Source organism: Ricinus communis, chromosome 10 (genome assembly GCF_019578655.1).
Source record: "Ricinus communis isolate WT05 ecotype wild-type chromosome 10, ASM1957865v1, whole genome shotgun sequence".
Classification (NCBI taxonomy): domain Eukaryota; kingdom Viridiplantae; phylum Streptophyta; class Magnoliopsida; order Malpighiales; family Euphorbiaceae; genus Ricinus; species Ricinus communis.
The window spans coordinates 18442251-18455212 of record NC_063265.1 but is presented as its reverse complement, the minus strand read 5'-3'; the positions used below and the strand labels follow the sequence as shown (position 1 = coordinate 18455212).

The window sequence follows — 12962 nt, the reverse complement described above, 5'->3', positions numbered from 1 at the left end:
ATTGGTTGCAAGTTTAAATTATTCATTTAATTACTATTCATATATATCATGCTCTTTGATTACTATTCATATATATATAATGTTTTTCGTCACTAAATTTATTATTGCCTGATGACTCGGGATGGGACGGAAGTATAACATACTATTTTGATGAGTGCATCGGTATAAATCTGAGAGTGATAGAAAAGGGGTAAAATGGTAAATTTTTAAAAATGTAAGTTTAAGATTGGCCTTAGTCAAGCATTGCTCTCTAGGCTGAGTAGAGTGAGTGTGCCGGAATAAAGGACTCTGGTCGAGAATTGTTCTCTGGGTGCTAGCTTATTTAAAAATCTAAGTGACCAGACTAGAGTTAAGGACCCTGGTCGAGCTTCGCTCTTTGGGCGCCAGCCTTATTAGAGTAAGAGAGCCGAAAGGCTAAGAGTGTTAGTGATAATTAAGTGTCTGAACTGGATTTAAGGACCCTGGTCGAGCCTCGCTCTCTGGGCACCAGTTCTGTTAGAATGAGAGAGAGAGAGTCGAAATGTTCAGTGTTGGAATTAGAATTCTGCTGAGGTACTCCGTCCCGTAGTGTGTGAAAATTATTTTATATAAGCATGACATGGCACGTTTATTTTTCCATGACTTATTATTTATTTAAAATTAAACAAATGTGTTATGGAAGTGTTATAAATATTTTTGGATATATGATTTTAACTCACTCTCGAGACTGACAGTCTCAATTTTACTGTTTTTCAGATATGTGATTGTTAGTCTTCCCGCGACTCTTACCTAGCAACCCGATTCCTTCATCATCGGGTGATGGAATTGGTTTAGTATGTTAATTTGTAAAATCTTAGATTCTCCGCAGTAGAAATAATAAACTTGTTAGTTGTAAATTATTGTAGTTTCGGGCCTTGTCTAATTCTTCTGGCTGACCGAATTAAATATGTAGAGTTTAATGGTTAAGAAATTGTAACATCAGTAATATGAGATAAGATATAATTTAGTTAATGAGTGTCAGACTTACTACGGGATTCGGTGGCCTTACGCGTACCCACTCCAAAGTGCCGATCACGGGCCCACAGATTGGGTTGTGATATATATCTGTGTATTTTTCATTTAAACACTGTATAAGCGATTTATATTTTATTATTTAAAATTAATAAATATATATCAATTATTTATTAGTTTAATATAGAGACAGAGACATACATATAGACAAATAATAATTTTATATTGTAGAAAAATATTATTCAATGAGCTCTATAAATAAATGATAGTTAAAAAGTCAATTTGCCCATGAGTAATTAGCTCGAAAAATTAACTTTCTCACCTAGTAACAACAATTTAAGAAAAATAACTGATTTACTCCTAAATTAGGTTTGAAAGAATTGCGTGTCACATAAATTCCATATTAGATGAATAAATATAATTAAAAATTTTAAAAAATACTTGTAACAATAAATACAAATAAATATAATCATTTTTCTCCCCCTTTATCTCTTCCTGCACTTTTTAATTATCTCCGACTTTTTGCCCTTGATTCTTTATGGTATTATTGTGATTGGACTTCTTTATTCTCTTCTCTTTCATTTCCCCTGCTAGAAAAGTGCTTTCATTCATCATAGCATTGCTATTCACGAGCTTAGAGAAAAAAGAAAGATAGGTAACAAGCTAGCAAACCCCCAAAAAAAAAAAAAAAAACACTAGCAAGTAGTAAACAATTGTTCTTATAAAAATTTAATTTATTTATTTCCATTATTAAATTCTAATTTTATTTCAATTTAATCACTTTACAACAAAATTAACTTTTAACAAAAAAATCAATAAAAAATAATTAAAAAAATATAGCATGTTAATTTTTTTATTAACAAAATAACTAAATTACAACATAAATTAAAATTGAATAAATAAGAATTTTGTAATCAATATAAAATTAAGTGATTATTTATACAGATAAATTTTTATAATAAAATTGTGTGAATAGCATATAGATTTGACCGTAATTAAAGAACTCATTTAAAATTATCTTTATTTGTATCATTTTGAAGATCAAGATATTCACTCCAATTAAAGTGTTATTTTCTTTAAAAATATTTAGAGAATTTTTATTAATTAGTATGTAATTTATTGTTAGAAGTAGGAGAGAAAAGGATAGACATAGGGAGTGTAAATTATTTTCTATTTTAACTTTTTAAAGATATTTATTTTAATTTTTATATATTATTTTTAATGAGTAAGAAAGAGTTTGTATGATATGTGCTGGTTTATTGTTAATTGATGGTAAAATGATCATATTTAATAAATTACTGTTTAATTGATCAAAAACTTAAAATTTAATCTAATTGACTATTCATTCTAAATTCAAGATGCAAATTTGGCCTCTAACCAAAAAAGAGCAACGTTTCCGTCTATTGTTAAAATGTGAATAGTTATAACTAAAATATATTTTATTCATCTCATATTAAATATAAAATATTTAATTACTATATGCATTTATATAAATATAAATAATATATATCTAAATGGTTAAAAATATAAAATTTTATTTAAAAATAATAAAAAGACTTTTTAATGCAATATCAAAATATTTATAATTAAAAAGTATGTCTCATATTAATCAAATATTTTGACATAAACTATGTTAAAAATTTAAATTTATTTTTGAAATTTCATTTAAACTCTAAACTAAAGTTTTATTCACAAATTATATTATGCTTTATTTAAATTTTATAAAAGGCTAAATATTTCATGAGTCATGATTTTGAAGTACCGATAAACTACGTGTTACTGCCACGTATGCCTCCGAACCACATGCGCAGCTACGCAGAGCAGAGGCTGAAGCTGGTCTGGCATCATATTACTCTTATGATGTCCTGTATCTAAATTACTAAATAGTTCACAAATTATATCAGTTAAAATATTATTAAGGATATTAAAAATATATTATATATAGATATTAATTAAAAATATAATAAAATATTTTAAATATTAAATAATTATGTAATTAATCTTTAGCTGATAAATGTTACTATAATTACAAATTATTGACATTTTAAGATTTAATAATTTTAATTTTAAAATCGTTATTCTTAAACAAAATATTTGAAAGAAATTAATATAAATTTAAAAATTTAAAATTCATATAACTAAAACTGGAAAAATTAATATGATGAATTGATGAAATTTTAATTAGATTACTAAATTATAATTTTAAAATATAATTTTTATCTATATAAAAAGATTGTAAATTTAATTAATTAATTTGGTACAGAAAAAGCTGAAAATAATAAAGATAAATTGTTCAATCTGTAAGAAAATTTTAAAATAAATATAAAAATGATGAAAAATTGAATTAAAGAAATGATTGTTATTTGTGAATGAAATAAAAATCAAACTAAATTATTTTTTTAATATAATGATTTTAGTATTTGATTATTTAATTTATCTTCTATAATTTTTTGGTTGATTTAATATTTTTTATTTTTAAAATTACAATATTTTTTTACTTTTCACTTTCACGTGTGAAAATAAAATTATTTATTTATTTTTTAATTTATTAGATTGTATAAAATTAAAATTAAAAATAATTTTTTAATAAGTATTTCAATATGAAAATGAAAAGTTAAGAATTCTATTCAAAAGTTGAAATTAAAAAGAAGAATTTTAAGAGAAAAAGAATTATTAAATATTTAAAATCTATAATTAAATTGTCTTATATTATAAAAAAATATCAAAAAAATATAAAATAATCAGATATTATAATTAAGGTATTAAAAATTGAAATAAAATATTCTTTAAATAGTAAAAATAACATTGAAATAGATTAATTTTTTAAAAATTAAAAAATTAGTCTAGGAGTCATATAATATACCATTAAAAAAAGAATACGATCGCCGATTATAAATAAAAATAATTAAAAATATATAAATATAAAAAAATTATGCTATGTTTAGTTGAAATTTATAAAAAATAATTTTATTTAAAAAATAACATAAAAAAATAAATGTGATAGTAAAGTTGAAAGAAATATTTTAATGTGATAGAATGCATTAACTTACTAATATCAAATTTATTTAAAAAATTTATATATTTTGTTAGAATTTAGTTTAACTATAATTAATTTTATATAAATTTAATTCAATAAAATCTTAAACTAATTTTTACTGAATTTAAAAATGTATAAATTTAAAATTTATAAATAAATTATATAAAATTTACACAAATTCTATATATTTTGTTAGAATTTAGTTTAACTATAATTAATTTTACACAAATTTAACTCTATAATATGTTAAACTAATTTTTACTGAATTTAAAAATGTATAAATTTAAAATTTATAAATAAATTATATAAAATTTATGAATTTTAACTAAATAATATGGTAAAATATTAATTAATTATTGAAAACCAAGCGAGGTGTTTTCAGTTGATGATGTGTATATAAATATATAGCCTTATGAAAGGAACGTTTCGTAATGATTTTAGCTAGCGAGTCTGATATGCGTTTTCTGCAAACGATGAGTGGTTGTTGGAGTGGATTAACCTATGAAAGGGACACGAATGGAGATGCTATAGATTATGATCAAACACCATTCAAATCATTTTGTGCTATGCTTCAATCTTATTACTTAGACCCTTTTCTTTTACTTGTTCTCCTTCTGGCTTTAATCCTTTGGCGTCAACATCAAATCCTAAAGAAACTTGACAACTTGAAAAACCACAGCCGTGAATATACTCTCGTCGAGAGCTCCCCTCGTACAGACGGCGGCGCAGTCTCTAGAACTATCTCTGATCATATTCAAAGACTTGAAGCTACTCTCAGGGAGATAGCAGAAAGGATTTCTGGATTTCAAACAGACTACGCCAAAGAAATTTCCAAAGTTAAACTGGAATTCCCTCGTTTCATACGAATTCAAGAACCAGCAGAGTGGCTTCATAGAATTGCTCAGTATTTCGAATATGCTAGTATTGTGGAGGATCAAAAAGTTCCTTTAGCTTCTTTTTACCTCGAAGAGGAAGCAAATCAGTGGCTTCAATGGCTGCAGAGGTCATATAAGCAAGATGAGGAAGAGATTACGTGGGAAATTTTTAAGAAAGAACTGGTGTCAAGATTTGGTCCAAGTGAAGACTCTGGTGAGGCGTTGTCTAGAGTGAAGCAAACTGGAAGTTTAAGAGATTATATAAAGGAATTCGAGCGGCTAAGCACTAGGGTGGAGAATTGTCCGACAAAGGACTTGATTCAGAAATTTATAGGTGGATTGCAAGAAGAAACAGCAGAGTACGTAAGGATGTATAACCCCAAAACCCTCCACGAAATGGTCCAGATAGCGCGATACGCGGAAGTGAAACTATCCCGAGAACGCCATTCTTCTATTTCGGGTTAATCCAGCTTAAAATTATAGCCTTTAATATGCGTGCATGTTTCATGCATTGTCAGGCTAATAGTTGAAGAGTTCTTGTTAAAACACAATGTGTTGTGAAGTAGATAATAGCGTGCTTATAATAATATAGAATGGAGTGCTTTTCTGAAATAGAGCAATCCAACGGCTGTTATAATTATATAAATAACACTTAAAAATTGAATACCAATAGCGTGGATTTTAAAATATGATAGTTTTAAATTTAAATTTAGATAAATTTTTATATTTACAGCGAATGTAGGAGAATAATTATCTATATCATCGTATCATTTAGAGCGTATTGAGTTTCTATCAATAAAAAAACTAAAATAATTAATGTGTACCATCAATGTTTAATTCATATATATATATATATTTTACATTCTAATATTAAATAATTAATATATACTTAACTAATGTTGGTTATTCACTGGTTTGATATACATATGGCAACATACATATAGTTTAAACAAATACAGTTTAAGCAAGATTTTAGTTGTTCAAAGTAATGTGGTGAATTTTGTTTTTTCATGGCAAAAACTAGCCCAAGGCCATAAATTTCATGCTTGAATTTGGAGGTTGAAATCTCTTCATGTAAGTTGCAAAGTCAGTGCATGATTTTGGCCTAGATTCATCACCTGGACGTGGATGCCATGCTCTCCAAGGCTATGTCATTAATGCCATTGTGCATGGCATTATTGGGTGATATAGAAATTGAGAGTAATCCAAGTGAACTTTCTCTCGAACTCTAACCATTAACAGTACTCTTAATTGGGGTTCCCAATAGGGGTGGCCACCGAGTAGCACAAAAAAATTGCGAGTGCAAGTGTGAACTTTATGTGAGTTAGTGGGTGAGATTTGGGTATCGGTTAAAGGGTGTGAGAAATTAATTTGAGTAGTCTTATAATTTTCACATTTTTCAATAAACAGCTTTTTTTATTATTTTATTCATAAAGATAAATTTTAAATTTTGACCACGTTAAATTTGTGTGTATATTTCTGAGTTATTAAATGTTTATTATTTTAAACTAAAATAAAGATTTTCATTTTAAAAGTATGAAATAATTTTTTTTTTGAAATATTAGACATATATATAATAATGTTTTATATATTTTAAAAATATTTGATAAAAAATAAATAATTTTTATTGAATTAAATATGAGTTTAGGATGCTTTGAATATGATATATTTGGATTATAAATTAGACCTAAAAAAATAAGACATAGCACATAAAGTTATTGTGAAGCAATTAGAACTAAAGACTATTTGTTGTAGTTTAGTACCTTATTAGTCCATTACACGTGCTTGGTAATCCATGAGTGCTTTAGAGATCTGGCTTCATTCCATTCATATAGATGATCTCATCAAGTATATTCTATAATGAAATATACCATCCTCAAGGGATATGAAATAAATTAAGAGTTTTTAGTTCATCCTCTCACTTATTGTAGTCTAGCACTACCTATACTGTACGAAAGGAAATTATAAATGGAGCTATAGTCAATATCGTCCCCGTTCAGACAGTCAAAAAACTCGAAAGAAAGAAATAGAGAATATAGCAATATTTTAAGGCTTCAATGATGGCAAAACAAAGGCTCTTCCATTCTCTTAGAGGTCTAGATAGGCGATTACAGAAGCCTTACAAAGACAAAGTTTTATGTGATCGACGCCCCAGTATAGTACAACGTACTCTTGGGAAGAGAATGGATACACAGGAACATGTGTGTGCCATTGAGCCTCAACCAGTGCATCATGCCCCTGACTATAAAGCTTCTTGCGAGGAAGCCCTCCGTTACACTAGCCTTAAGCTAATGGCAAACATAAGGAGGCATTAGTCCAGGCCTAGAAAGAAAGGAAGGATTAGTAATAACATAAAAGTCGTAAAGCTAAGGTGTTCTCCTGTCGTCAATCAACTTAGTCGTTTGTCTCCACTAGCTGTAGGGCGAAGCAAGGCATTCAGCTAAGAGCGGTGCTAGCAGGATTAACAAGTGACTTGATCCTACTCATATGAATTTTAATCATGGAATCTCCAATCACAAAAGTTGAGTTAATGTCACTGTTAATATCTCGTATTAGATTAAGTTTCATTCCCCTTATATTTTATTAGTTAACTTTCTCTCCAAGGTTTAGTCAGAGGATCGACCAAATTCATTTCTCACTACATATAATCAATGAATATAGTTCTATCTTTCAACAACTATTTAATCACATAATATTTTAGATGAATGTGTATGTTCTTACTATTGAAGGCTTTATTCCTTGCAGCAACAATTGATGCTGGGCAATCACAATGCATATATACAAAAGGTGTTGGTTTTAAACTCAATAGAATACTTGCTAAGTGGTCTCTCAACCTCATTGCTAGCTAATTCTGGAGCAACAAACTCTAGCTTCTCAGTAGATTTAGTAGTAATAGTTTGTTTAGCTGATTTCCAAGTAACTATACTCCCACCAAAACTAAATATGTAACCACTAGTGGATTTTATCTCATACGAATTTGAGATTCAGTTAGTGTCACTATACCCTTCTAATACAATGGAAAATTCATTATAAAGAATATCATAGTTCATGGTACCTCTCAAATACTTCATTAGTCTGACTAACGTATCCTAATAATCACGATTAGGATTGTGTGTATATCTACTGAATTACACATAATATTAGCTATGTTAGATCGAAAGAAATTTATTACATGCAACAGACTCCCAATAATTTGTATATACTTACATTGAGCAATGAGTTCACCTTTCTTTCTCTTTAATTGAGTATTAGCATCTTAAAGAGTACTCATTAATTTGACATCAAAATATCCAAACTTCTTAAGAGTTTCTTAACATAATATTCTTGAAATAGCATTATGCTATCATTCTTTCTTATGATTTTAACATCTAAAATAATATATGTTTCACCCATGTCTTTCATATCAAATTTAAAAGCAAGAAATTCTTTAGTTTTATGTACTATGTCAATGCTAGTACCAAATATGAGCATGTCAACTACATATAGACAAATAATCACACATTCATCATCAACAAGTTTTGTATAAACACATTTATCTATATTAATGAAAGAGAAACTATCATATAACAAAACTTAATTAACTTTCTCATGCCACCGGTTAGGAGCTTGTTTTAAACCATATAAAGATTTGAGCAATCTGTAAACTTTATTTTTTTATCCAGAAACAACACGACCTTCATGTTGCACAAATTTGTTATTCTAAATCACCATTTAAAATAGTAGTTTTAACATCCATTTGATAAATAAAAAGCATATGGATTGAAGCCAAAATAATCAAAATTTGAATAGAAGAAATTCCGGTCAAAGGAGTAAATATGTCAAAATAATTTATATTTTATTTTTATGTAAAATCTTTTGCAACCAATCTAGCCTTATATTTTTCAATAGATCCATCATGGTTATATTTGTTCAAAAATTCCATTTAGGGTTAGCAGTAGGTGATAAATCAACCAATATCCAAGTTTTATTTTGTGAAATAGAATTAATTTTGCTTTTAATGGTTTCTTTCGGAAATATAGAGCCAAAAGAAGAAATAGCATCAGAAAATATGAAAGGTTCGTTTTTAACAGGATAAGTATAAAAATCATTTTCAAAACAAGTTCTTTTTTCTTTGTCTCTTACTCCTTAACTCCTTAGAAGAGTTTTCAAAAATATTTTTAGCAGGTGCATAAGAAACAATTTCAAATTTCAAATTTTATGCATACAACTATCACGTCCCTATCTAGCATCCCATGAATCAATTAAATCAATCAAGTAAGCAAAATAAGATGCATTTTCATTCATAACATTGGAAATATTAAGTACAAAAAGTTATTGATTATAATAACCCTTGCCCACAGACATATTATTCTTTGCCATTACAATCTTGTCATATTCAAATGACACCTTAATTCTAACCTTTTCCAATAGAGCCATAAAAATTAAATTTGCTCTAATATTAGGCACATGCAGTACTTCACTAAGAGCCAAGATCTTGCCATATGTGAGTTTGAGAAGAATTTTTCTTTTACTAAGACATTTGCAATTCGAGAATCACCAAGATACACATGTTCTTTTCCATCTCCTACTTGAGTGTAGGAAGTAAAAGTATATTTATTAGCATAAATATGTATGGTAGCACCAGATTCTACCACCCATTCTTTCACATTGGTCACAAGATTAGCTGAGAAATGACCGATCTCCTTTTACCAAAATTGCCTTTGCTTTAGGAAGATCATTATTTCTCACTCTTATCCTGCATTGAGGTGTGCAATGACCTAGCTTTTCACGAACGAAGCAACTTCTTTTTTTTTTTCTTAAAGATAGTGGAGTTAGCAATTTTGATTTTGTAATCAAAGCAAGGATGTTTATTATCGTACCTTCTATTTTAAGCCTTTCCTTGCACCAATTTTTCTTTCGAAGCCATCTTCTTTGCTTTAACAGCTTTGAGTTTCCTTCGGTTGGCATTTATAATTATGATATGAGTGATTAAATATGCGAGTGATTATTGTTTGTGCTTGTGTTTCAGTTGTTGCTTGTAGTCCTTCCACGAATTAGGGAGCTTCTCAATTAAAAGGTCAATAATAGCTCCTCTTAAAGCGCAATATTTTTAGCTTTCAAATTATCCAAAAGCTTGTGATACTTATTAATTTACATCTTAATGTGTTTATCATTTGTCATCTCCCACCTATAGTAGTTCCAATCACGAACTTTTGTTTACCAGTATCTTCAGCAATGTACTTGAGATTCATTAAGTCTCAAATTTCTCTTGCTTCTTTATAAGAACAGTAGACATCAAAGAGTTAATTAGAAAGCGTATTGATAATTGTATGTCTATATACCTTGTTAACATGAGTCCATAATTCCATATATTTTGGATCAATATTCATCTCAGGTTTAGAGTCTGTTATGGCAAAAAGCAACTCCATGCATATTCAGAATAGAGAAAATATATTCCTCCCATCTTTTGTAGTTCTGACCACTAAAGACTTCAATATTGGAGATGTCTGAAAAAGGCTTGGATATGGCATGGATGGAACAGCTAAGCAATAAGGACAATATTTTTATTGTTAGCAGCAACATTAGCATTGGAGGCATAAGCATTTGTAGGATTAGAATTTCTATCAGAACTCATGTCGAATAACTTAATTCTTAAGATTGTTTGGTAAAAAGAGTTCTAATGGAGTTTGAGGTGTGCAAAATTGAATTGACTTTAAGAATTAACTTCAGTAACTCTTCAGAATTTAACAAGTAACAGATTTTTATTAACCCAACAAAGAAGGAGAAGAAAAGAAAGCAATATATCTAAGACTTAGTAAAATGTACGTATTTATGGGAACAAAACTATAACATTATAATAGATATTTATAAAATAAATTATAGAATATTATCTCCACTGATCGAACGTTAAAACAGAAAAAATAAGTTAATAGTAAAACAATAGGTAACTGAGTTGTAAAATATTATAGAAAAAAAATTAAAATAAATAAATAATAAATATAAATAAATAAATAAATAGATATGAAAAGTTAATTTAAATTAGACTTAAACCCGCTTGGCAAAGTAGGTAAAATTCCAGAAATTTAATTTAAATTTAGCCAAAAAAATGTGAATTTCCTTTATAAAGTGATACAGATTGAAGTAGTAAAAAGAATTGGAAACAGGCCAGGTCCAACCGCACCTCTGCCATCCTTATCACTATCCGAAATTAGATGTTGAATTTCAAGAATGCTCCGGGAGAAGCATGTTCATTGTTCATCTAACAAAAACCAAATTACTATTAAAATGCAGCAAGGCGGTGTCACAAATACATGCAGTCGAGTCCCATTTCGTTTCTCTTTTCAATGAAATAACAAAACCAAGAAGAAAACAAGATGACAAAAGCATACGCATAACAAAATCTGAGATATGTTATGCAAAGAGGAAGAAGTAACCATTGCCAACCCTGGCCCTAATACCATAGAAGAACTTTAAGGATTTAATGTGATATTTTATTAGGGTAGTCATCACACATGATGTAAGAATTTATCATAAGGATATATGTTATGATCATTAGAGATACAACTTCTTTTAATAAACATATATTTGTAAACTTTCATGCACAATCTAAGATATTATATTTTTGGTACATATTGGATGGGAGAATGAAGGGATTGAGATTGAAGAAGAAGAAAGAAGAAACAAACAAGGATAATGCTTGAAACTTGAAATACACAAAAAGTAATATTATCAAATGGAGAGTTGTGTTCAAGTTGGCTCCTCATGCATGCACTTCAAAGTAAAACACACAAGGAAACGAAACAAAACAAGACAACTTTTGCCTCCCAAGGCTTAGATTAAAACATATATATACTTTTGTCCCATGAAGCCGAAACCCAAAAATATTCTCTAATCTTTTGTAATAATTCTGTTGGTATCTGTTATATGCCACTTGGCCTTTCCCATTACTCAATAGTCATTTTTCTGAAAGAATTATACAATAATCTAACTTTACACTTCTCAATAAGCCTCCAATGGTACTCTTCTGCCCAGATGGTTGACACCTCCATTAGGAGTTATCAAAGTGAACTTTGACGCTGGCTGTGTGCAGCCCAATGTCTTGGCAAAGGACCACATGGGCAGCACTGTCCGCAACCTTGCTCGTAGATATCCAAGCATTTCAAATTCCAACCCTGTCTCTGTTAGAATTCTTGTCCTTCAGCTGCTTTCGTTGGGCGGCCCACTCGAATCCAGAATTCTTAACCTTAAAGATTACTAGTCCCAATCAGCTTTCATTTCTCCTATCAGCTGAGTTAATTTTTCATTATTACTTAAATAATCATATTTTCATTAAAATTTATTAATAATAGTTTACTTAATATTAATTTTACATAATTCATTTTCTACAATTTATAATAAATAATTATTATTTTAAAATTATATTTAATGATTAAATAATTATAATATTTAAAATTAGAAATTTTATAATAAAATATAAATCTTTATTTTTATTTTTAAAATAAATATTTTATATTTTTTAGTAATTACTATAATTGAGCTAAATAAAACTAAATTATAATATTTTTTATAATTATAAGTTAATTTTTTATTAATTTATATCATTAAAAATAGTATAATAAAATAAAAATTTCTTAAAAATAAATTATATTTCTATAGTCACTTGATATACTTATAGCAACCTCTAATATAATTTTATCAGACAGTTTAATTTATTAGCTACCAGCTCATAGCTATTAGTCAGCCACTAGTTACATTGATCAAATAATTCTAAATCAGTTATCAGTTATTAATTCTTAAATTTTATAAAAAATATAGTTGTTAGAACAACTACTAGCTTTATAAAATCAGTTATATAAAACCTCTGAACCGAACACCTTATATATATATATAATGGATTAGTTATTAGTAAGAGAATCAAATAATAAAAATATTTGATTACATAATATAATAAATAATTTAACTATTTGTACACTTTACAATTTAATGGCAAACTGCCATAAGTAAATAAGAGTTATATTTTATAAAATTAATAAGTATGTAATTCTTTTATTCATTTTAATTACCCCTAGTCCATACTTATT

At 27.9% G+C, this 12962-nt stretch overlaps 1 protein-coding gene across 1 annotated transcript; it reads left to right on the top strand.

The window, feature by feature from the left end:
- The first annotated feature begins 4458 nt into the window (after nucleotides 1-4458).
- LOC125371388 lies at nucleotides 4459-5572 on the top strand. Its single transcript, XM_048380370.1, has one exon. The coding sequence runs from the start codon at nucleotides 4459-4461 to the stop codon at nucleotides 5365-5367; it is 909 nt and encodes a 302-aa protein (XP_048236327.1). The 3' UTR covers nucleotides 5368-5572.
- Nucleotides 5573-12962: the final 7390 nt, after the last annotated feature.